This window comes from Molothrus aeneus, chromosome 6, assembly GCF_037042795.1.
Source record: "Molothrus aeneus isolate 106 chromosome 6, BPBGC_Maene_1.0, whole genome shotgun sequence".
Lineage (NCBI taxonomy): Eukaryota > Metazoa > Chordata > Aves > Passeriformes > Icteridae > Molothrus > Molothrus aeneus.
This window is the reverse complement of record NC_089651.1, coordinates 47,169,266-47,195,970: the sequence shown is the minus strand read 5'-3', so window position 1 is coordinate 47,195,970 and position 26,705 is coordinate 47,169,266. Positions and strand designations below refer to the sequence as shown.

General features: G+C 39.5%; 1 protein-coding gene across 1 annotated transcript; it reads left to right on the top strand.

Annotated features, from left to right (window-relative positions):
- On the top strand, positions 1 to 26,705 carry LGMN (legumain). The gene is made up of 14 exons (XM_066551593.1): positions 1 to 93; positions 6,384 to 6,561; positions 14,244 to 14,341; positions 15,153 to 15,234; positions 15,749 to 15,834; positions 18,451 to 18,526; positions 18,953 to 19,015; positions 19,889 to 19,955; positions 21,573 to 21,691; positions 22,444 to 22,533; positions 23,233 to 23,430; positions 24,033 to 24,203; positions 25,084 to 25,151; positions 25,934 to 26,705. The coding sequence occupies exons 2-14, from the start codon at positions 6,424 to 6,426 to the stop codon at positions 25,971 to 25,973; spliced, it is 1,296 nt and encodes a 431-aa protein (XP_066407690.1). The 5' UTR covers positions 1 to 93; positions 6,384 to 6,423; the 3' UTR covers positions 25,974 to 26,705.

Below are 26,705 nucleotides of genomic sequence, written 5' to 3'. Positions count from 1 at the left end.
CGGCTCCGCCCCCCCCGCGCCGCGGTCGCCCGGCTCCGCACGGCGCTCGCCGCAATCACAGCGGCCGTGGCGGCGACTCCTCTGCACGAGCTGGTGAGGGCGGCGGGGCTGCGCTGCGCTGCGCTGCGCTGCGCTGTCCGGGGGCTCCGTCCAGGGGCTCTGGCCGGGGAGGGGAGGAGAGGACGCGGGGTTCGCCTGAGCGAAGGGAGCTGTGAGCAGGGGACGGCCCGTTTCTCTCCGCTGCCCGGCCGCAGAGGCAGAGGCGGGGAAGCGGCCCCGCCGCCTCCCCGGGGAGCGACCGAGGGTGCCGGTGTCCTTCCCGGGCTCCGAGCACTGCCGAGCCCCCGCCGCTTCGCCCGGCGCCCCGTGTGGCCCTGGGGCTGGTACGCCTGGCCTGGGAACTGCGTTCGATCCCTCCGTGCTGGAAGAGGGACCGGCTTAGAGTGGCTCCTTCCGAGGGGCACTGCCCAGGGCTGGCAGAGGAGGGAGATGGGGCAGTGGGGGAGGCAGCAGTGGCAGCAGCTTACATTTAATCACCAGTAATACATTTTTAACGGGAGAAAAGGATGGAGTAACTATTTACGGGATTTCTGCGGAGAGCTGGGAATGCATGAAAGGCGCTGCGCTGTGGCTGGTTGTTTATAGCTGGTGGACAGCCCTGCCGTAGCGTGAGGTTCTGCTTGGAGGTAGTAGCACCACTAGTTCTCAGTTAGGATGGAACAACACTGTGTTGGATGTCTGTATTTGCGAGTTAGCATAAATATTGTAGCCAAGATCTGAACTGCTAAGATAAACCATAATAAAAGACATGTGGAGTGCAGGAATCTTGTGTAATATCACACTGGAATTTCTGCATAATAACTTCTGTAGAATTTAATTCTGTCCGTGCTTCCAACATTTCCATGTTTGCTGAGCAGACATTCTTACCCTTACCTGACTTACTTTTTTACCCTTATACCCCCTATGCAACTCAAGCAATTTAACACAATTATTACTCATGCAGCGTTGCAGTGTCTCTTTTTTCTGTTAAAATGTGATGGCAGAGGCTTTGTACATATCTGCAGACAGATAAGAAAGTAAATAGCAGAAGCAGTTTTATTGGAGCCTTATGGTTTGCTAGATTTGAATCTGGGTTTTTTGAAACGTGTAGAGAAAAAAATCCCCTAATCCAGGTGTATTAACTTATTACCATTCTAGGAATGATTTTGGGTTTTTTTTTACCCTCAGGTAAATTGTACCATGTCTGCTGCTGAGAAAAAAACCCTGCAAACAGGAGAATGAACTTTATTTGTAATTACTTTTAAATACATTTATTTAACATCAAGAATTATTCTGAGTTAACTAAAAAATCAAGGGTTTTTACAGTAAAAGTGGCTTATACATCTTCAGTAGATGTCTAAACAGAAATATTTTACTACAAGTTCTAATCATACTACGCCCGTTCATAGAATGGTTACTAGCAGACTTTGTAAGGAAATGTTTTGCAACAGGGACAATAATCTCCTTCAAAATGTACCATGACAGAATTTATAGCAATGAAGATTTTTTTCTTTCTACAACACAAGTGCAGAAAGAAAATCAGATTATTTGTGCAGGGGCCTAATCACAGGTTTAGGTGCTTCTGTTTTTGTAGCAGCCAGCACAGCTTGTGGGTGGAACATTGCTGGCAGAACTGTGGACATCAGTTTCCTGTGAGGAAGACTGTCACATATTTTGTGGAAATCAGCATCTAAGTGGCAGGCAATATGCAAGCACTCTGTGGAGAAAGGAACTGTGGCTTGATTTGGGAAGCTCAAAGGCTAGTAGTTATAAGAAGTGAGCTGTTAAGAAAGACTTCACAGAAGAGCTTTAGTGGTCATCTGACCAGCTTAAGGCTGTTATTTTTCAGCAAGGTTACTGTTAGTGTACTTCTCATGCAAGTAAAATAGAGATATGGTTTCTGTTTATACAGCTCTTGGAGACTGTGTTTAAGGTATTTCGAGTGCAACCCACTGAAGTGTCAATATTGCTTTAAAAGCTGGTAGAAAATACTTGGATCAACTCAAAGCCCTTTCTTTAGAGTGCTATCCTGTTCTAAGAGTATTGATCTTAAAGGACTGTTTCCCAAAGGAAAGTTGTGAACTCAGGGAGCAGGCAGTTGGCTGGAAAAATTGTTCCAGCTACAGCCAGCCATTTCCAGGTGTGGGCTTTCCTAAGCATCCCTTTCTTATCAAGTCAGAGATGTATGCTAGCTATCTAGTGGGAAGTGGTCAAAGCACCTCTCTCAGGACAGACTGGTTTTAAGAGTGAATTGTTCTGCAAGAGCCACTGTCACAGACATCTTTTCACTAAAAATCCTTTCTTTAGGATTTTTCCTTCTGAGAGGCTGAACCTCAGAGACAGAATGTAAACAATAGTTATCTGCTGCTGTAGAATGCAACAAGTCCACCTGATTGGCCCATCTTAGATGTTTATAATTAATGGCCAATCAAGGGCCAAGCTGTCCGGACAGAGTCCGAGAGAGCTGCCTTTTTATCATTCTTTTCTATTCTTAGCTTAGTTAGCTTCTGGGAAAACCTGTCCTTCTCTTTCTTTTTAGTATAGTTATAATGTAATATATATATATCATAAAATAATAAATCAAGCCTTCTGAACATAGAGTCAGCATTCTCATCTCTTGCCTCATCCAAGAACCCCTGTGAACACTGTCACAAGCCACCCAATTCTGGATGTGCTTCTTCCACAGATTGTGCAAAATGTGCAGCAGCCTTACCTGCGTGTGTGCATGGTGGTGTGATGCTGAGCCCACTGCACTGATGGGCCTTTATGCTGGCACGGTCTCCAGGCAAAGTTAACTCTTCTGTCAGACAGACTAGACAGAGCTGATCAAATCTTAGGATATTTTGTAGATCAACCAAAGCTCCAAGATTGTCTTGTAGCGAGATTTTAGTTTTTCCACACAGTCTTCATCTGCATGTGATGTAGTATTGATTGCATGTGATGGATCTTCAGAGAAAGGCTTTTTCTGTACCTGTGGTAAGCTGGTCAGCTGAGTTGCTCTCTCTTAGTATGACTTGAAGACAAAGCATGTGATGGGGAGCTTTCTCTTCTCAACTGTAGGTCAAGAATTCATACAACACAACCCTGAACACAGCCTTTTAAATTGCCCACTTGCACTCAGAGGCCTTCTTTAAAACAAGTAGAAATAGGTGTGTGTGTGAGTCTATTTCTTTGTTTGATCATCATTTGTTTGTTTGTTAGGTTTGGTTTGGATTTTTTTTTAAGCAATAGTTAGAAACAAACAATGAAGACCCATTCTCACTGCCCATGTTTAAACCTATTTTAAGTGCTGCTTAGAGAAATTCAGGGAGCTGAGCATTTATTAGTTACAGTGTACTAGTATATCTGTTTTTTTTTATTTCCTCCCTTGTTTCTGGTGTTAATTTGATTTAATTATAGTATAAGAAAAGACAGATAAGAGAGATTATATGTCATTAATTTGTGCCAAAGGGAGGTTCTTTTCTATTCTAAATTATCCATGACAAAATATGTATGATATGCTAGTACAGTGCAGTGTTTCTTGGTGTTTATGTTTTTTTCCTGGGTGTTCTGCATCAGTCACAACTTTTGTTTCAGCAGAGGAGAGAAATGTGAAGGCCTAGATACCCTTGTACTACCTGGAAGGCTCTTGAATCTCTCATGGAGAGACTGCCTGAGGTAGCTAAAGTCTCTGTTCTGATGTGGCCCAGGGGTTTTCTGTGATGGGGCTGTTGGCAGGCAGGGTGCAGTGCTGCTGTGGGTACACCTGTGCTACCTGTGTGTGGCAGGTGCCTGAGAACTGTGGATCCTTGTGAGTGTAGTCAGGAGTGTGAACTCACCAGGAAAGACAATCCCATCAAACTGTTTCCATTTGGCTGGTATATCAGTAACTGATAGTGGCAGGGACTGTTTCCATGTGATGGATGTGTGTGCCAGGACTTCCCTTAAAATTAGCCATCATGTTATATGGCCTGGTGAACAGCTGGCACCAATGCAGTTTCTGTTGATATGCCCTGGATTCTGATGAATGCTATCTCAAAGAGCTAAGCATCATGTGAAAGGATCTCCAGCACTTACCTGGACCATTAACTTTTTCTTTTTTTTTTTTTTTTAACGTAACCATAATTCATGTTATAGTTGGAGAAATGTTATCAGACAGACACTGAGCTCTGAGAGATCTGTGTGCAGGAAATTCAGCTCAATATTCCAGTAAGTCAAACTCAGTTAAGATTCATAAGCAGATTGTCCAAACAATACTGATCTTCTTTTCTTGCCTAATATTTCAGGAGTTAGATATACCTGAAATTGAATATTGGAAATGAATAGGCTCATTGGCCTGTGGCCTGTAGTAGCACTTTACAGAAGTTCTATACAGGTTGGTTTGAATTTTAGCCAGGCTGTAGGCAACAGAATAGCCAGATTTTATGGATGTTGTAGACACAGTGCATCTTCAGCACAGTATGCTATTTGTCTTACATGTGAAGAAGTGACAAGATAGATCAGGCAGAGTTGCCATACAAAGCCGCATTCTTTGGCAACAATGACAAAACTTTGCAATTCCAGCTCAACATGGGAGAGTATAACCATCTAATAAAAACTCTGCTTATTCCTTCATATCTGCTTGTGTGCTGAAGAAGCTAATAAGTCAACAAACCTTAAGTTGTTAAGTTACTGTGTATTATTCTTTCTCCAAGTGTTACAGGCAGTGACAGGAGTGGCTTCTTCCTGAAAGATAAGTTTTTGGAAGAAGCAGTTTCATAACAGTTAATGTTTGGTTCTGTTTAGATCATTAAGACTTTCTTACTTTGTGCTAGCTCCACTAAAAAGGATAAAAACCCCCAACTTTTAAATATGTATATATAGTATAATATATGCATATATATATTTTTCATACTACTGCCTGCAAGACTAAATCTTCATGACCAGTGAACCCATGCTGTGTGTTAGTCTTCTCTGAACACAACTGCTCTGGAGAGGATCTGGCTGCTTCTCTATTCCAGCCTCATTTGAGTGGCTGCAGATGGATGGTTTTGAGTGGGGTACTGAGGGTGACTTTGGTACTGTTCACTTGGTTTAGTGATTTTGCCTTGTGACTGTGTTGAATGGTTTGGGGGTTTCCAGCTTTTATTCCAGAGAAATCCATGTTAATGTAGACTACTCTGCCTCTTACTGCAAAACCTCTTCCATACCTAGAAGCAATTATCTACTTCCAGGATCTTGTGTTTGTGAGTAGGGAGGTGTAAAATCCCATTTCCCAGTGCATGAGGAAATGTGTAATCTTTATGCACGTGCCAGGAGCATGCAGTTCTTCAGGGGAGTTTGCTTTTAGAGTTTCACATCAGATGCAGCAGACCCGAGACTGTGACCAGTAAATGGAACCTGCCTGCCCCCCTGAACCCCAATTCAAAAAGCAGATCTTAAACCTGTGATTGGAAGTGGCCAGATAGTTTGCTTGTAGAGTAAATGCTTTACCAGACAATCAGGGTGCTCAGGACATTCACTAGCAAGGACTCTACTTTAGTCCTCTCAAGAAAGTAGAAAGAGCCATTTCTGCATGGGCTCAAACCACCCCCTGTGCTTTGCTTTTCTAAATTTGTCATTCACAGGCTCAGATGTATTTTTCTCACTGTGCACCATGTGCAAACACTTAACCATTGAGGAAAGGGGGCAAAATGCTGCTCTTTCATGTGGTAGTGGTTCACATTTGCTCTCCACTAGCATAAAAGGTTGCACAAATAGCGTGAGGCTCTCACAGCCTTCACTTCCCCCCAGCCCCTGCAGTTAGGGCTGCATCTTGTGCAGAACAGTGGAATGGCCTCTTTCCACCCTCTTTGGTATTGTGGGCACAGAGAGCTTTTGCGACACTCTGACCTTCCAACTCCCCACCACTTTTCCATGTCTTCAGTATCCTACATCACCTGGGATTTGACTCAGTAATAATGGGGTAATTGCCAGTGAGTGGAAATCAGGGAATCACATAAGCAGAGACCAAGAGAATAGTTTTAATCTGAAAGAGTTTTATCTGTGAAGCAATTGATAGTGAGGCTTTCTTTGTATTTGAGACTTATTCATTGCCAGCTACTATAGAGTGAAACAACTGGAGGGAGCTGAACAACTTGGTTGTCCTATTCAGAATTGCTTTCAGTCAGATTTGAAAGCTGACAAAAAGCTATTGTAACTAGTAGCAGCTTGGTGCTAAAGGAAGATATGACCCAAAATTGTACTATGGGTTAAATGATCTGTAAAACACACAGAAAAACCCCACAACCAAGAAAAGCTTCTAGTTGGGATATTGCTGATATTTGTTTAGCATTTTTTTATTGGCTGATGTCCTCTCATTTACTTGTCTCAAAATTCTTCATTAGGAGAATTTACTCCCATTTGTGGAGTAAATAAAGAAGAGAGATGATACTGAAAGCAGTTTTTCTGCTGGGCTGTGCTCTGGGCATCAGCACATTCCCCATGGAAGAGCCTGAAGATGGAGGCAAGCACTGGGTGGTGATTGTTGCAGGTTCCAATGGCTGGTACAACTATCGTCACCAGGTAAGGATCACATGCTGATGCTGTCCATGCTCCAGAAAATGCCAGCTCCCAGACTTGCAGGAAGGTGGTAGCTGCCTATCATCTAGACTAGTTTAGACCTTCTGTCATTTGAGCAAGTGCTTCTACTTCCAGACTCCCAGGTGTGTGAAGTTTTCAAAGCAAACAGCAGCAAGGTTTGCTCAGAACCTGCTCTTAGTTATTTTTGTTACCACCCCAGGAATTCCCTTTTTTTGCATACAACTTTTTTAGCCTCTAACCTCTTGAAAAAGCTGTCATTACCAGAGGAGAAGTATTCTTCCTCTAATCACACTTCTGCATCCTGGGAGACCTGTGCCTTTTAGGGTAAATACTCTATTACTAACTAGGCTAGAAGATCTAACCCCACCTTGCAGTTGTACAGAGGCTATCTAGAGGTAAACCTCATTTTGAGACACATGCATGTTTCTTTCCATTTCTTTCCTCTTTTCATTATGTTACGAGAAGCTTCCTTTTCTTCTAAATAAAAAATCTCTGAAGGCTGCAAATGCATTATTATGTTTGAGGAGTGGAGGACATATGGAAGGGGGTTCTTTTTAACCTGAACCAGTTTGCTGACTGTGTTCAACAGCATGGCCTCAGCATTAAGTTGGCACAACAATGATATGGTACAGCAGGGTTCAGGGAACAGTGAGTGGCAGAAACAGGAGGAAAGGGAACAGGAACTCCCAGTCCAGTGCTGCTGGGAAAGCCAGTGTGTTGTGAAACTGTGGGCTGAGCGTGGGTGTCACGATGGACAGGATTAAATCCAAGTGACTTAATTCTGGTTACGTTCAAGATTTATAATCAGCAGTCAGGAAACTTCTGCAGCACTTACCCCTTGGGGAATTGCTGGACAATCCCTTAAACAGATTAATCTATGTAAATGCTATCTTTGCTCTAAATTTGCAGGTTGGCTTTCCTGGAGAAAAGGATCAATTTAATTCTGATTTGTGTGTACATTTATATATTTCTAAATGCTAGAAAAATAGTTTATTATAGTATTGTTGGTTAAATACCAGTGTACAAAATCAGCATTTTTAAAACTGAATAGTATGACATGTACTGGTTGAATTGCTGAATGCTGGAACTTTTAAAGTATGTACTATTTTTAATGTAACTGCCTGTAAAATAGAGAGAAGCTTCATCCTCTTGGTTGATTGAGGAACAAATGAGCCTTCTGTGTGTTAGGCACCCTGGGGTTTGTGTATGTTTCTTCTCCTTCTAGGCTCACAATCACTTTAGAACTTCCAGCACAGTGATGAGCTTAAAACTAAATTAATCAGACTGACAATCTTGTTGCATCTGAAGAACAACCTGTCACTGGCAAGTGCTAGCTAAACACTTTGACAAACAGGTTTTAGGGACTTTTCTGGCTCCTTACACTGTAGATATCACCTCATAATTACAGTTGGAATATTACAGCCTTAATATAAACAATTCCTATTTAAAATTAAATCTTGAAGAAGAGTTTTAAAGTTGAAATTGGGAAACAATGATGAAAATACTACTGCTGTACTTGATTACTGCCTGTCTTGGAGTGTCTAAATGTAATTACTGAGTTGTGCTCTTTTTGTTGCTATTGCTGTATAACCAGTCTAGCTGGCTCCCTTCCATTCTAGGAGGAGTTACTACCACAACAATAATTCTTTAAATAAAATTACAATTTTGAAGCTGTGGCTCATGAGAATTCCTTTACTCAGTTGCCTGGGCACAGTTTTTAGTCTCTCTGTAAGTGAGCCTGCAATTGGCAAGTGCTTCTGCCAGGTAAAATAGGGTTATGAAGAACTCAAGATCCACACTTAACATATTTGTGTCCAACAGTGAGTGAATCTCTGTAACATGCTAGTTTCACAGAAGCCTATTAACTTTTGAGTGTGGTCATGCTTTGCAGATAGTTACTAAGTAATTTCTTTTCAATGTTAGAAAAATGAGAACAGGATTTCTTTAAATACCTAATTTTGAAGATCATGTCAACTAACAATGCACAATATCTGCCATGTTGAATTGTTCTGAATTTAAATACTAGGAATCTCTGTTTTTTAAACTGCCACTTGCTTCAGGTATTAACATTTGGAAAGAAGAAAATTAGAACACCAATAATAATCCTATTAAAGTTATAAAAGCAGCATTGTAAAAGAGTCTGTATGAAGGATCCTTCACAATGAGGCTGGGTTCTTACTTGCCTGTCCTGAGCAAGATACCGTGCATCTTAACTTGTTATGAAAAAGCTCAATTCCCACAGGATGCAGCACAGCAGCAGGTTCTGCCTAGTGCTAATGCTGTTCTGCCTAGTGGCCTTTTTTGGTCAGTCTTAAGGGCCTGGTGGGTGTGAGCACACATGGTAGCAGTGACATGTGGTGAGACAGACCCAGCAGTTAGTCATGGGAAATCCTCTCATGTGCGACATGAAGTGTCATCCAGACAAGGGTGCCTTGGGTATTAAAAAATTGGAGAAATTTGTTCCCAGCAAAACAAGCAGAATCACAGACTTTTAGGAGAGTTATTCAGAGGAGGAAAGATGCTACAGAAATCTGAGGAGTTCTAACAGATTTCTGAAAATATTATGCACACTGATCACCCTGTCTTGGTGTGTTAGGGTTCCCAACCTTCCAGAGGCAGAAGCAAAAACATTTTAAGTAATTAAATTATTTGCCAAAGTCACTTACAGAGGAACCAGGAATAGGACTTGGTCTTTCACTTCTGTGCTTCAGAACACATAGTGAACACACATAGAAACACATGGTATTGTTCAGTACAATCATACCTGTGCTATAAGAAATCAAAGCAGTGCTACAGAATTGCACGGTTGTGTAATTTTTTTGCTTTCCAAGGGAGAAACTGCAGAGGAAAATATATTGTACTCTAGTTCATTTCACTCCTGCCATCACCCTTCTTCCCCAGAACTTCTCTGACCTAGCCTGTGTACAAGTGGATTTGTAGATATGTTCCAGTAAGTAGTTATTCAATGTGGCTTTTTTTTATTACAGGACTTGTTGCTATTCCCTTCATGCAACCAAGCACTCATAATGTCCCTTTGTAATTTGAGAATTCAGCAGACACATCTCTGGGTTTCAGTTGCTCAGTTCAGCTGTCCAGGGTACAGTTAATACATGATGTTGCATATTTGTATTACGTTTTTATTTTGTGAGCTCCAGTTGTTTTCATGCTGCCTGCTTCAACATGGTCAAAATGTACTGTATTGTAATTATCTGGTGGTAATGTGTTCATGTGACTGAGCAACCACAAAAGCAGAAGAAATAGATTACCTATTCAAAAATACCTCATTTCATACATGCTGCACACTGTACAGACCCCAAGAATAATAAGTTTGTAAAGACTTTGCAGACCCAGGAAACACCGAGTTTGCACCTGTAACCTCAAGGAATCCGAAACTTTGCTTAAGACTGGTTATTTAGATGTCAGTAGTCAGGATCCACTGTCAGTACAAACCAAGGATAGAAAGGAGAAAAACCACCATTTGTGCCTAATATGAGCAAGATTCACACTCTGCAGGCAGTTGCTTCCACTGTGATGGCTGAGCTGGGACTTCTTCCTAATCAGGATGACCTAAACTTGTCGTACACATTTATCTCATCCAGTTCCTAAAATAAAATTTAAGTGTTTTGTTTAGTATAGAGCCCAGTGTGATAGGCTTGCTGTCATTGCAGGGCTAGCTTGTACATTGCTTTGTGCTTGTGGCTTCTCAGTTCTTTGGCATTTTTGTCCTTATTTTAGTGGTTTTGATTAGAGTTGCTTGGGCTGTGGAGGGGCTATCAGTGTGCTCCTCTCTGCTCCTCAGCAGTTACTCTGGCTTCTCTGTAGCAGCTTTCCATTATGAGACTGGCTACTGTTCAAGAATACTCCCCCTGTTCCTAGGGAAAGTGGCTCAGCTCTCTGCTGCTCAAAGAGCTGGATAAAATACCTCTGGAAAGCTTAGTGGCATACGTGAGCAAATACGGTACTAAATGCTTCTGACAGATTTGGAGAATGACTCAACAAGCTAGTTCTCATTAGAAAAAATAGTGTCTGCCTCTTCTGTGTGATGAACATACCAGCTAACTCAAATCTAAAGCTGGCTTCACGTCAGATCAGAAGAAGAGACAGACCCATGCTTCCTGGATGCTCAAATTCACATAGTTTGTGGAAAAGCCTGATGTGAAACAAGAGTCTTACTAAAGATGGAATGCATCCTCAAGAGAAATGCCAGACTGAAAAAGTCTGGCAAAATTACAATTAAAATGAAAACTAAAAAAATATGAATTTGTATACATGAGTCTGTTTTCAGTTGTTGTTTTTAGTCTTACACTTACTGAGTTTTGTGGGTCAGAGACTGTATTTATTCAGTGTCCTAGACACTGCCAGCCAGAGCAGTATCTTATTCCAGGACAGTCTTAAATTCTCCTCTCTTGTAGGTAACAGACACTAAGGCTGCCTTAGCCTTCAATTAACATTTCTTCACTGTACTTAAAAAATTTAAACTGAACTCTCAGGAAATCTTTCCTAAATTCTTGATAGTTATATCTTTGGGCAGACTCACTGATGTATGTTTAAGCAAAGGAGTAAGACATGGCTGGCATTTCAGACATATTCTTCTACTTTGTTTGTATATTAGAGTTCATTCTTGTTTAGGCTGTGACATTTCAGCACAGCTGTAGTGGGAATTGTGCTGCTTTAAGGTAAAGCTGACAGTTCCTTTCAGCCATGAACCTAGCAGTCATAAGACAAGAAGTAACCAATTTCACACAAGTCCAAGCTTTTCCCTTTAGGAACTATTTATGGAAGCTTGTGTCATAAACAACTTGATTTTTCCAAAAATCCCCCCAGGCAGTTTGCTTAAAAGCTGTGTCATTCAAATGTGTAAACAGCTATATGGCAGAGGAAAATTGGGGTGTCAGGAAAACAGAGTAATTCACTCTCTGATCCCCATGCTTTCAAAATCTAGGAGTTAATCATTTAAGCAGCTCTTCCATCAGAATTTGCTGATGTAGCGAAGGGTTTAGACTAACTAAGGAGTGAAAGGTCTAAAGCATGCCCTTAACAGTGTCCATTTTGGAGCTACCCATAAGGTCAGTGTGCAGCAGGAGCTGTATAGCTGCACCTTTTCCTGTGCTGTGTGGGACAGCTGCAGCTTTTCCCGTGCTGATCTGGGGCAGCCCCTCAAATCGCAGTCACAGAAACGTGATTTAGTGACAATTTATCCAGTAAATGTTCATAGCACACATTTCACATGTTAAACCATCAAGAATAATACCAATAAGAGATCTGAAACCAGTGAACAGCTGTTTCTTCTAGAGTGGTTTACAGGTGCAGACATGCCAGAAATATTTCATAGAGAAGCAGGGTCAAATAGCAGTATTTGAGAGGCGGTTAGACATCAACAGGAAATACTCTACATACACCTCCCTGCTCTAGCTGCAAACTTTTTTATTCTGGTTTTGTAGAGATTTATGGGGTTTTTATGTGTACACAGGGACTAATCACGAGCAATATCAAAGGTGACTAATTAGGTCAGCTAATTCTGTGCAATAAACCCTGTTTACTCATAACTGTCCTGCTTTATTCAATGGAGTTTAGTAGGAATACATGTTTTTGCTGCTCTAGGCTTTGCTGGTGATATCATTATGCTACCAGCAGTTCCTTTAGCAAAAGCCTTAAAAGGCTGGGACAACCCCCAAACAGGCATAAATTAAGATTGAAGGGAATTGACTGCATTGATCTGTCTTCCTTTACAGTAGGGATTTTGCTAATGACTACTGTTTGCTAAGACAGGACATACTGAGTAAACAGTGAACGAACCAGAAGGAAGGAGAGGAAACCAAAACCTGATAATATGTATTTACAAAGTTTAGCTTATTTTGGGCACTTAGGATCAGTTGAAACACCTCCAAAGTCCCTACTGGCCAGCCACGTGTCTGTGGGAGCACAGACACTTGCTGATTGAATATGGTGATACTGTATCACTGCATGCCTAAGCACTTCCCTGTTGCCAACCTGTGAAGGTTCCTGTCAGCATCACAGAGGTGTGGGATATTTTGAGAGTGAGAAGGGATCTATGATCTACTCATCAGTCAGTGTAGAGAAGCCCTGATTAGTGTTTTCTTCTGCTTCTGCTTGGGTTGCTTGTGAAAATCAAATATGTTCTCAGTCAAACCTGTGCTCTTCTGTTTCATATTATATGCAATACCTTCCTAACTGTTTAACCTCAATGTTTTGACTTGTTGAGGCAGCAGCTGGTATAATGACATGCAAGGAAATGGAAAACTAATTGGGAGATTGTCTGGGATGGGTGGAAGAGAACCTAGACTGCTGACCTGCAAAGTAGGAAATAGAACTGCTTTACTAAGAACAGTTTAACATTTAGGGTTAAATCTCACATAAAGAGATTTTATTGTTGGAGAGTTCGTTAGCATTGACTGTGCCTCACCCTTCACAGAATCTTGTACAACTATCTTCTCTTTTCATTTTTATCTGCACTTAGAAGACCAAGGATTATAAAGTTACAGTATTTTACAGTGTCCTTTTGGTTAAACTAAGGAAAATCACTAGTACTCCTAAGTAATCTAAACAGACACTGGTCTACTTAAACCACATCAATTTGGTTTCCAAGTTAGCAAATTAGATTAGTTCAACACAAGTAAGCTTTAAAGCTTGCTTCCTGCCTGCATTTGGAGTGTGCATTTGTTAGATGAGATCTCTTCCATTAATCCTGCACAGCTTTTCCTAGCATTTGGTGGGTTCTAGTTCTCAAGTTTAGGAATAATTGTTAATGCCCCATTAGGGCACTCAGGGACTGTAAGTTTTGAAGAAGAGAATCATTTGGACTGGGATTACTAAGAAGTTAGCATTCTGATAGAACTCTGCATTTACTTTACTGTATTTACTGTAATATCACTTTAATGGGTGTTGTTATTTCAGTGTCACGGGAAGATGGTTCTGTAAAGAAAATATGCTTATTCATATCCTGTACAAATCAGCAAAAGAGCCTGAATAGAATTTTTGCAATTCTGTTTTCCACTGAAATCTGATGTGCACTGAATTAGTTGCTCTGCAGAGTAAGAAATATGTAATTAAAAAGAAAATATTCCTTAAACCAAATTCTCATCTCATAGTAAAGCAAGATTTAATAAAATTTTTGCATAGATGAGATTGGTAAACAATACTTGCTTAAGGACAGCCTTCAATCTTTAGTTGTGCAGGCTTGGTGCAGAACTAAGGGAAATTGGTGGAAATCCAACTCTTTTTGTCTGCTTGGCACACTTTGGATTTCTCTGCAAAGAAAGGTTTTTTATTTTCTGCAGAAGGTTTTTATTTTGATTTTTTCATACAATGGAGAATATTGCTGAGAGCTGCATGTTAAATTTGTTATCTGTACCAAGTCTGGAGTAACTTCTGGTTTCTGTTTAAATAAGAAATCAAAATAGGTAATGAGGGAGAGATATTAATCATAGTCTCTACTATTAATGCAAGTGCTTCTAATTAAAGAAGAGCAATGAGCTCTGGTTTAACCTGTGCATTTCAGCTTTCTAGCAACCCTCAGTCTCTTATATTGGAATGAAGTTTGTTTTGGTCAATAGCTTGCTCTTAGGTCTGAAAAGCTATTTTGCTTCTGGTATCAAAGGTAAAATTTCTGTTAAAACTAGTAATGAAAATTTGCTTAATTTCAGGCAGATGTGTGCCATGCCTATCAGATTGTACACCGAAATGGAATCCCAGATGAGCAGATCATTGTCATGATGTATGATGACATTGCTGATAATGAGGAGTAAGTGATGAACATGCGCTGGTCACAAACTGTATGGTTACTACAAACATGCTGTGGTCACCAGTGTGTTTTGAGTTTGTAGTAGTTTTGAAAGAAAAGCCCTTAAAACCACCTGTGATACGCATAGAGATGTCAGCCATCAGCACAATAATTCTCCTTTGAAATGTGCTCATGAGCTTCCTAAGCCTTAGAACACAGCTCAGCATCAGCTGTGGCACTGAGGACTGCAGAGCTTTGTTATAAGAGTAAGGGCTCTTAACTCTCAGGCATAACAGTGTGCAGCAGATAAATAACCTAAACTTGTGAACAGAGGGGAGGTCTGTGTGCAATTTTCAGGGCTTTTTTGGAGGATATTATCAGATTAATTCCCAGCATTCAATGAAGATGGGTAACAGGTCCCATTCTGGGCGACACTCTAGAGCATATCATTGCTTCCTGTATGACACAGTTAATTTATACAGCCTCTAATTCTCAAATAACTTCCCCCAAAATCAGCACAGCAGCACTGGGAGCAAGGTGTTAAGGGGAATAAAGGCAAGACTGCAAGGAGAGAAATGATAGAGACCATCCATCTACATCTTCAGATTAATTGACATGATCTGAGCTAGAGTACTTGAATGTACTCTGAGGGTAAGATCACCTGAGACAAATATATGTAACTGACTGAAGTGCAAAGCCCTTTATATTCTGAAATCACTTAATGAATATGGTGCAAGTTCCTGTACTCTCAGGTGAGCTGACTCCTGTTGTTCTAAGGTCATTGCATGGCATGTGGCTAATTATTCCTATTTATGTTCCATTTACCTTTCAGAAATCCAACCAAAGGCATTGTCATCAATAGACCTAATGGCTCAGATGTGTATGCTGGAGTGCCCAAGGACTATACAAAGGAGGTAGGAACAAAACCCCTTTCCCTGTGGTTCAGCATTATCCAATGTCTGAATAAATTCTTTCACCCTGTAGCTTACACTCCAAAAATGCACATAATATAAAGCATCAAGTTTATTTACCTGCATGGTTTGACATGAAGTTTGGTTTGACGTAAGATGAATATAGACAATAGATTCTTTGAAGTGAAGCATTGGTCATCAAAGTGAACCTTTACACTATTTCCATGCTGACAAATGAAATAAAAGGAAGGAAGGTCTTGGATTGTAAATGTTGTAACTCAATCTGAAAAACAGCTGTGTAAACCTAACTGTTTCATTAAATCAGTACAGTAATCCAGTGACTCCGTGATTTCATGATTCAGCAGCCAAGTGAGTCATTAGATAAAGATGTATTGAAAAGGATGGCCAGCTAAATTTGTCATCCATGCTTGATTTTAACTTTAGGAAGCCATCTTTCTAAATGAAGATTTTGTTGTTTTTATTATCAGATCTAACTTTAATCTTCTCAAATCTGTAGGATGTCACTCCTAAGAATTTTCTTGCGGTTCTCAGAGGAGATGGGGAAGCAGTGAAGGGGGTGGGATCAGGAAAAGTATTGAAAAGGTAAGAGAAGTTTAATTTAGAAAATAATTGCATGTGTAGTTATTAATTGACACTGATTTCAACAAAAGAATAAATTAGAGCAACTTAAGAATCCAGCAAAATTATTGATGGCAATTTCAGGTCCTTCACATTACAAATACAGTGGTTCTAATTTCTTAAACTATGTGTCACAAGAAAGGAACTGCTGATATTTGACTGATTAAGGTATAGAAGTTCTAGAGGGTAGATTAACTGTATTAAGGTATTTGTTATTTAGACTATTATCTTTTTCAAGAATGGCAGTTCTAAGATAGTGTGGCTAAACTCTGGAGACTTCTGGAAAGGATTTTCCAAGGCTTATTTTAATGTACATGAACAGTTTTATTAATCAGCAGAAGACTTAGGTCAAACTCAGGCTGGACTTAGCAGTGAGTGGCAGAGGAACAGAGAGAGCTTAACCAGCTCATCAGCTGGAAGAATTGCATGTCTAATCCCAGCCTTATTCTTTGTAGCACATGTACAGTTATTGAGGCTGAGTATAAATCATAATTCCATTCCTAATGGAAGTGGAATTATGGTTTATAATGAATGAAAAAAAAATCTTTGTGACTGAAAAAGTAATATGAGCAATTAAACTCGTAAGTGATGTATTATGCTTAAATTATTTGTAAACTAAGCTACAGAAATGATTCCAAGTTTTGCAATATTTTAATATATGAAGAATAATAAGTTATAGATTGACTGAGTGCAATGTAAGATTTATAATTAATGGTAGTTTATAAAGGCTTGTATAATTTAGATGATTCAAGAATGTAGTTAATACATTTCAGTGCCTAATAAGAAATCTTCTTGGAAGGATACCTGATGTCAGTTATTCATCTTGTTTCTACCGAGTTTGAGGTGTAAAAGTATGATGCTGCCTTACTAAGTTGTACCACATTTCTGACTATTGGTTAAGAGCTATGTCATATATTTTTCTGTGTACAAGAATGACTATAAAACCTTTAAGAATTTAAATTCAACCATTTGGAAGGACTAGCCTCATTGAAGAAAAACTGTGAAGTCTATCTTCATATGACAGTTGATTTTAGAAGCATAGCAATGAAACAGAACAGAAGAATCCCACCCTGGCACTGAGGAGAACAGTAAAAACGGAGGAGCAGGACAATAGTCAAATAAGTTACTGCTCTGAATTGTTTGAACTTCATCCTTAAATGCTGAGGTTGAAAATGATATATGCAACACATATAGGCAAAACGTTAATAAATTACTGCACATTACCAGATTGTGCAATTCTAGTATCTGGAATGAGTCAAGGGGTGACTATGAAGCAATTTTTGTTTTAAAAAAATGTACATCTGGACACACCTCACTTGCAAAAGCTTGATGTTCCTGTTCAAATAAGGGAGTAGCTACACAAAGGACCAAAGTCTCTTAATGTACTCAGGGAGACAACTTGAACCCACAAATAAAAGTCTTAATTGTTTACATTCCACCTGGGTCAAATTTTTTGCATTTAGGATCAAGAGCAGGAAGCCAAAAAATAACAGCAGCCCTTCTTTATTAGGCTCTGTTTGATAGAGGTCACTCTGTCAAGTGACCTGACTTTTGCTGTTGGGTGGGACAAGAACTGAATTATCCTTTCCCTGGGAGGCTTCCAGATGGACTTTCAGGTGGTGCCCCTAACCAGTAGGTTACTGGCCAAACAGAAGGCTGGACAATGTTTCCTTGAGCTGCTGCAGTTGCATCTATTTGCTGTGAGGAAAGAGCAAAAGCAAGTAAAGGTTTCTGGAATCTGGTACAGAGGAACAGAGGAGGGCCTGGACACTCCTTCTGATCTTTTTACACACTTTATGTTTAATTGTCCCTGAATCCAGTTTAAAAGGAAAATCCTTTGCAGATCTGGCTGTTAGGCTAAGACCTTTCTGTCAGCCAAACATGATCTATTTGATTTAGGGTGGAATCAGACTGTACAGCAAACTGTACTACTCAGATGTGAGGGTGTCAGTGCCTGTGAGTGCTCAGTGCTCAACTGACTGCAGAGCCACGGGTGCAGATGCCAGTCTGGCCTCATGAGTGGCTGTGTACATGCACCAGTTCCTCATGGAGCTGGAGGCTGACACTGCTTGCTGATCTGTGTGGCTGATTATGGCCACAGCAGTCCTTACACATGCCTCAGGTTCTTAGCAAAGAGGTTTTTATTATTTATCCTTGTGTTAATGGTACCTTGGTATAACTTAGTTAGAAAAGCATTCCTTTTTTCCAGACTTCTACAAATGCCCAGAGTATTAGCAATTCTTCACATAGCCATTAAAAACCAATTGTGTTTCCACCATACCCTACGTAACAGCCCCTGTTTCAATCAGTTTACAGTTTGGAATGTGAAGAGTGATTGCCATATTCTCCATGTTTGAGGGACTATATCTTTGGTTTTGTTCCTTTTGTGGGCATTTCTTCTAATAAGGATCCAAATGAATATGCTTGGGAGAAAAAAATTTACCAGGAGGAGGAGGTGCTTCAGCTCTATTATTTTCAGATAAGGACATTTCTTAGCACTGAGAAGTAGATGATTGTTGTTGTACTGAAGATTAGGTTGGAGTAGTTAAAAAGACTTTGTTTGCAATTTTTTCATTACAGTGGTCCCAAGGATCATGTGTTTGTTTATTTCACTGACCATGGAGCTCCAGGACTTCTGGCTTTTCCTGATGATGATGTAAGCATTTTGGGAATAACACAAAACCCATCATTTTAGTGACATACTAAAATAATAACAAATAAATGTAAAACATGAGAATATTTAGTGCACTGCTATATTGAGGGGAGAGGCCAAAAAAGAGCATTCTTCTCCTGATCACTGTATTTTGGATTTTTTCCAGTTAGAATCTGTAACATTCAGTTGAAACTTAAGTTATGTCATTCCATAGTCAGGCTGCTTCACACAGGTGTGACTTGGCTTTCTGGTGCACTATACATCTCTTCTGGGACCATTGCTCATCTTTTCCAGAGTGCTAAATGCTAGAATTTTATACTTCAGAAGGGCAAAGGACTGGATAAATTTATTGGGAAAGTAGTGTACATATTCACAACAGTTAGTATTTATTCTTGAGTGAATTGTGTGTCTATTTTTCTTATTTTACAGCTTCATGTGAAAGACTTGAATAAGACTATTTGGTACATGTATCATCACAAGAAATACCGGAAGGTAAACAAGCATACCAGAAATTCTGAAATTAAAAGAGCAGCTGGCATGGAAGAGAGATGTTTTTATTTTGAGAATTGGCTCAAAGTAGGAGGAATCTGTTACATGCAGTTGAATTTGCATTAGGATTTTGCAGTTGAAAGGATTGATCTGCTCCAAATTTCCCATAAATGGTTTATTTGTTTTTGCAGTCAGTGTTCATATGTAGTGTAACTGCTGTTTGCTAATGCTGTATATTCTGGCTAGAAAAGCAACATCTGTAACTGCTGCACCCCATAATTTATACCTGACTCTCTTCCTGTGCTTTGTTCACTTCACTCTTTACTGTCTTTACAGGAAGTTTGTATATACCTCATGTTTTTCTTACAGTCCCTTATTTAGTTTAAAAGACTGTATATCTTGTCAGAAAATTCTGTGAATTTATTTCATGACATTGCTAATAGCAGAGAAGTTACTGTTTTGAACATTTTACTGGTGCTTTTTTTACGCAGTTCTTTGTGGCAATGTCTGCTATGGCTGGCTGTGTTTAGGAACACACAGCTGGCATCAGTTCCAGAGACACTACAATCAATACTAACACCTCGCTGTGCCTATAGAGTGACTGTGTGTTTGATCTGTGCTTTGTACAATAGCCAGTAGATCCCTGTGGATTCTGTAGAGATGAATAACACCTTTTCATTATTATTCTTTCCCCTTTCTATGGAGTTTAATTCCTGAAAATAAAAAATTAGCTTTTCTTTTGTAGCACTATGCATAGCTTTTGTTTCAGGAATAGCAGTACAGGCCAAGTAGCTACACCTAAAAAGCACCTAACAAGTTTTCTCCATTTCCTCATGGAATTTCTTAAAGTCTCTGATTTATTTTTGTATTTTATAGATGGTCTTCTACATTGAAGCATGTGAGTCTGGATCTATGATGAATCATTTGGCTGATAATATCAATGGTGAGCAGTCAGTTAACTTACTGGACTTAAATATCACAACTTGTCCCAGACCTTGTCCCAGACAAGTACTGACTGTGACAAGAATAGGTTCAAGGCATGTTTATGTAGAATTTTAGTGGGGGAGCACAGGAAAGTAATACTTTCCATTTACAGGAAGTTCCTTTTAGTAGAGTCTTACAAAAGACTGAAAAGGCTTTCAGTTTCTCAAAAATGAGAAGTTGAAAAAGTATTTCTTTTCAGGAACCAGGTGGTTGCCCTGGTTATACAGACATTTCTCAGCCTCAGCAGTGCTAACAGGTGTGAAGTTCCTGCTCTCAGTTTCATCAAGTAGCAAAGCAGATGTGAGACACCACTGCCAGGTGGATTTGCTGCACATTTGCACAACAACCCAGGATGTGGAACTTGGATTTTTCAGGGTTTCCAGGCTCTCTGCTGCAGAGCTGGAAGTTCAGCCTTAATTGGGATGAGGAATCACAACCTTTTGAAACAGCTGTTCCATATCAGGGAGGGAAGTGTTTGCTCCTGTGGTTTTGAAGATGTCATTGCAGAGGAGACCAGCCATGTCCATGGCATCCTGGGTGTTTGGCCCTGGGTGTGCTGCCTGACACCCACCAAGATTTCTTACAAACGGTTTTTCTTTTTGACAGGTAGCAGTTTCATGTTGACAATTGTCCAGACAAATGCTCAGTATTTTTTATAGTTTATTCTGTTAGAAATTTCCAGTCTGAGGACTCTGGTTTTACAACCAGCTCTGCCACAGAACTTAAAAAGGCAGAAAATTGACAGTTTATGTACTAGAGTACAAAGTTGTCTTTGGCAGCTCTCACCGATAAGCTAAGAAGTTTAACTGGTTACTTAGTAAGCATTTTGAAGGGTGCTAAGAGGAGCATTTTACTGCACAGATAAGATTCAATATTTTTTTTACTTTTGAGCTTTAGGTACATTCTGAGTAGAAACAACACAATAGCTCTATAAAATCATGTGGAACACTTTCACTTTAAAATATGGATTTTCCTTCAGTTACACAACTATGCTATGTATTAACTTTGGCAAAAAGCCAAAATTGCTTTTGTCTTGAGACCTGTCAATATGTGTTTACAGTATTTCTGTTGTCTTAGAGATGACTTACTGGGAACACTGTGCTCGGGACAGATGTAGGATTATTTTACTTTTGTCTCAGTGTAGAACATTATCCAACAAAGTATATTACTTAGAAGGTGGCATTATGTGGAAGTAAAGATGATTTTTAGGGGATTCCCTTCAAGTTTGGAGAAGAGATATCATTATTGTAATAAAGAAAATGAATGTATAGATAGTTGTTAGTGCACAATGCTCTCAGGCAGTTCTTGAATAATAGATTTTTCCTTCAGACAATTTTTAAACACTCCAGACCACATTTGGCAGCAAAGAAGAAGCACAGAGTGTGCTTAGAACAGCACTGAGGGTGACTGAACAGAATGATTAACATACTTCTTTCCTTCCTGCTATTTAGAAGTAAATGATTGAAAGGCAAAATACTTAGACAAATATATTGTGTGGAGCTAAGTATTAAATCATGGAGGGGCAAGGGGAGATTAAAAAAAAGAAGATAAAAAACCCTTACTGTTTGTATTACAGTTTATGCAACAACAGCTGCTAATCCCAAGGAGTCATCTTATGCATGTTACTATGATGATGAAAGACAGACTTATCTTGGGGACTGGTACAGTGTGAATTGGATGGAAGATTCAGATATGGTAAGTTACTGAAATAAATTTTCTTCATTTCGTGTATGAAAAAGATCACTAGGATTTTTAAACATAGCTCTTTTACAAGAGTTGTGAAAATATTTGGCTTTATGTGGGAACAAAATCAACAAATTAAGTTGGTAAAAGTATTTATCTACTACTTGGGACCATATATATAATCTTTATTTGTTTGGGCCACTGAATTTACTTCCAATACCAACTTTCAGGAATATTATTTCCTTTTGTTATTTATAAGATATAAAATATCTAAGATTTAAAATAAGATATAATTTATAATATAATTTATAATATTATTAGATAATAAGATATAAAATATCTTCTAGTTCCAAACTGACATAATCTTTATTTGCTAATCTGAGACCACATCTCCAAACATGTTAAATGAATTGGGCAGTTCAGTAAGTTGTATGTCTGCTTCAGGGCTGCTTAAATATGGAACTGTGGCTAACCCACTTGTTAGTATAATGGAGACTGTTGTTAATGAAACAAACCTGGCATTTGTATGCTAGTCCACTCCCTTCTTGCCCATTTGCTGGGGAATGAGATTACTAAAAGCAATATGAGAATATGCTGTCAAATCTTCTTTTCAGTTTTTACTTCTATGTCTTTCAAAGGTTGTATAGCTCTTGTCCTATACATGCTTCTACTCACTGGCAGCTAAGACTCTTTGCAGTTTCCCTTGCATTTTTAGAATAGCCAAGTTTAACTATTTTAGACCTTATGGAACTTTCTTCATGCAGGAGGATCTAAGAAAAGAAACACTCCACAAGCAGTTTCAGCTGGTGAAGAAACGCACCAACACCAGCCATGTGATGCAGTATGGAAACAGAGTATGTATTTCACAGGGCTTCCTGCTCAAATGTATCTTCAAGCCTTTCTTACCCTATACTTTCATGCCTTAATTCAAACAAATAACAGCTATAAACTGGCAGGGTTGATTTAGTAATTTTTAGTCATGAGCTATTTCTCTTAAAAGACCTCAGCATTTAAGAGGTGAAGATCCTGATGCTAAAGGAAATCAGCCTTGCATATGCATTAATGCAAGAAATCAGGGTACAAGTTGTCCTCCAAGCTCTGCCAGTGATTTGACACTTCAATAAAGAAAGGTATTTACCACTTCCCAGCATATTATGAGTATTAGTGAAATGTTAAAAAATACAATGGTCCCTCAAATGGGAAGAGCTAAGAGGTGATACAGCATTTACAATAGTCCCATTATGCAACAGATTAAATACTCATTTAAAAAAAAGTGCAGTTACATAAGCTGGTTGCCTTTTTCCTTTTTCCCCCCAGTGAGTTTTGGAAATAAAGTTCCCTGATTTTTGTCAGCCTTTACCTCATTGTATTAAAAACCCAACATATGCATACACACAGACACATACACCTACAACCCTGTTACTTCCTTTATTTTCTCAAATAAAACAAGTTTAGAGATTTAGGTTTGCATGGCAGACAAAGACAAAACTGCCTATTGAGGGTGATTGACAATTTCCATCTGTTCCATTCCAAATTTACTTTTTATCTTTCAGAGCATCTCCTCCATGAAGGTGATGCAGTTCCAGGGCATGGGGAAGAAAGCTATGCCCATTTCTCTGCCACCTGTGGAAAACTATGACCTGACACCTAGTCCTGATGTGCCCTTTGCAATCATGAAACGAAAGCTGATGGCTACCAATGACATTTCTGAGGCTAAGAAGATTGCTGCAGAGATGAAAGCATACCTGGAGGTAAGAAAAGAAAAAAACAATTGCTCATCAGGCCAGATTAACTTCTATCCTAAGAAATGGCAGAAGGAAAATCCCCAAAAGTCAAAAAAATTACTCTTCAGACTGGTAACCTCTAGCTGATGGTTTATTCTTCCTTTAGAATTCAATAATCTGTTCCATAAGGCACATTCAGTAGTAATTATCTAGCCAAAAGGTAAACAAATGCAAAAGTCAGTCTCACAGCTTTTATTGGCAGGAAATTCCTCATCTGCATCCATAGGGATTTTTATGGGAAAACTTAATCTTTGGTGTTAGAGCAACTCATGTCTCAGTAGAACTGAAATATCCCAAATCAAATAGCTCCTGCAGAATGGAAGTCAGTATTCCCTGGTAAACAGTGGAAGGACAGTAATTTTGGGCTCCAGGAATCTTGACTTTCTGTCAGTTTTCATTTGAGTGTGAAGAGACAAGTGCAAGAGACTATGCTAAAAATAAATGGCAAAATTTGGTTCCCTAAAAAGCCTAAAAGTTAAAGGAAGATTAAAGAAAGAGAAATTTCATTCAAAGTCTTTAAATTAGATTTAGAAAAAGCATGTTTTAGGTTCTTTTTGTTTTATATACAGGTGAAAGAATTCATCCAAGAATCCATGCGGAAGATAGTCACTGTAGTAACAGGATCAACAGAACAGAGCAAGCAGATTCTGTCAGACAGACTGACCATCAGCAATTATGACTGTTACCAGTCAGCAGTGAACCACTTCAAAGCTCATTGCTTCAACTGGCACTTACCTGTGGTAAGTCACTCATTGGATATAACCTGATAAACAGGCCACAAAAACTAGCACAGTCATGAGCACACCTGCAAAAATCAACTTTTATTAAAAAGCTACCTTGGGGCAGTCATGCAGATTAGATTTGGAATAAGGGTAAGTAATTGCTTTTGGAGACAATTTTTACTACGCCTTTAGGTAAGCAAGAAGTTTACTAAAAAAACCCCCAAAATAATATGTAATTTTTACTAGTTGTGCTGTTGCTTCCATCAATTCCCTCCCCAGAAATCCCAATGTTAAAAAAGTCATGTTGTATTTCTGCTTGAAACATCTCTGCTGACTAAACAGAAACAAACCATCCCCACTATGAATTCATAATCTTGGTGCATTCAGATTTCTGTGTTATGATGTAGTATTATTCATAATTCCTTGCAGTAGCCTCACTGTTATTTCCATCATCTTGCTGAATTCTTGAGAACCACTTTTTCGTTTAGGGGCTTTATTACTGTTTGCTCTTCCTGGGATCCCAGTTGAGGATTCAAGTTGTGTTATTAGACTTCAGTTAAGAATAATAAAGTCCTGATGGCAGGCAAGATAGCCTCTTTAGTGGATTTTTTGTTTTTGTTCTGTGGGATTTTAAGAATGTAATGGATTAGATGGTCTTGTGTATGGGGTCAATGTTCAGCACAGCTGAATTTCCTAAGTTCAAAGAAGTTAAATGGCTGAATTGCCTGAAGTTCAAAGAGCAAAGTGTGCAGAAAAAAGATCCATTTAGCCCAGTACTAGATCATCAGTTGAACACCTTAGATATTATAGCAGCTCTAAATTATTTCCACTATTTAGTCTGGATAAACAATACCTGCTTTTGATCACTGAAATGATTAACAATGTTTGTTTATTTCAGTATGAGTATGCACTGAGACAGCTGTATGCCTTGGTCAACCTTTGTGAAGGAGGATACCCCATTGACAGGTAATGAGGTTCCCAGATATGCCCTGTAGTTTTAACTGTGGCTAGAAGAACAAAAGCCAATAGGCTGATAAAGCTTTATCCTAAAAGCTTCTCACTTGTTCTGCTCTTGTTATCATTTTGTCCATAAATCACTCTAAATTTAGAAATGTTTGTTTTGACAAACATCATTATTTGTTCCCTCCCACTCATAATGATCCATGTCCCCATAACCCTTTAATTTCATTACTGAGCCTCAGGGGAAATGACAGCCAGAGGATGCCACTGCACCACACAACATCAAACAAAACATCATGACTGGTGCAAGGGCGTTGCCCTGTAACTCCTGCATCAGCTTACACTGAAGCCAGGCAGGGAACTGCTGTGTTTTCTGTGCCACCCCCTCAGCTGCTGGTTCAAAACACCACAGCACTGCTGGGTTCTGGTGATGAAAGAGAATATGGTGCTGTGTGTGGGGTAGGAAACAGGGAAGTAATGGTCCAGGCTGACCTCTGTCATGGTGCAGTAGAGCCAAGGGCAGCATGGTGTTGGAATTCTGTCTTAGGAATTTGTGGTAGAGGTTGGGATCCCAGCTTATGAGTCATGCAAGAGATGTAAAAGGGAGAGAAGAAAGGAGAAGGGTAGGGAATGTGAGGATGGACTGGTAGTTCAAAGAGTGTGTACATGCAACTCAGGAGGTGAAGAACTGCTGCCCCCACTCCTGAAGCCCACTGCAGTCAGTTTGGGAAATAGTTTGAGAGCAGAGTACCTGAAAAGTTATTCATCATTATTGTTCTCTGTTGCAGAATATGCCTGGCCATGAATCGGGTGTGCCTTGGGTATTGATGGAAACAACAGTCCTGAATGTAACCCTTGCTACAAGTGATAATTTTTCATAGCTGTCATAATCCAGACTTTATGTGCATGCAACCTGGAGAGAGTCAGACACTGTACTGGAACTGTGTTGGGAGCTGAGGCACCAGACCATGAGCAGTGCAGCACTTGCCAGTGCTCTCCCCTGCATCCCCACCTGCTGACAGCCTGCTGCTTTGAGAGAGGCATTTTGGCAGACCACCTGGAGCTTTCAAGATGGATAATTTTTTTCAAAGCACAATGCTCTTAGGAATCTCTGGATGAACACTACAAGCCACCTATGTGATTGCTAACTCCATCCTAAATCTAAACATTGAGTCATTAATTCTGGAGGGTTTTTTTAAATACTCTTGCTAACTCTTAACTTTTTAAAAGAAGTTAATGAATACCATTACAGTGACTAATTTGCAGATTGGTTGAAGAGTGAGGAAACCAAAGCTTGTTCTTTTAAGTTTTAACTCCTTAACAGTTTAAAGAAATTAGTTGCATATGGGAGCTGTTTGATGTGGACAGCACAGTTAAATGTTGAACAGTAAAAATCTTCGTGAGTAGAAAGCACTGTTTCCCAAAGAAAGACAGAAATATCTAATGCTGTAAATTTAGCACCAATATGCCCTGATTAATTGTGTATACTCACAAACCTGTGGGAAGTCATGGAGTACAGGAATTGCCTGTGAATAAAAATAAAGTTGACAGTTTCATCCA

Bases quoted from the DNA above. Each gene is read 5' to 3' on its own strand.
- LGMN (XM_066551593.1), top strand. From the start codon at position 6,424: ATGATACTGAAAGCAGTTTTTCTGCTGGGCTGTGCTCTGGGCATCAGC. The intron at 14,342-15,152 runs GTAAGTGATGAA...TTTACCTTTCAG, and splicing joins GACATTGCTGATAATGAGGA to AAATCCAACCAAAGGCATTG. The intron at 22,534-23,232 runs GTATGTATTTCA...TTTATCTTTCAG, and splicing joins TGATGCAGTATGGAAACAGA to AGCATCTCCTCCATGAAGGT.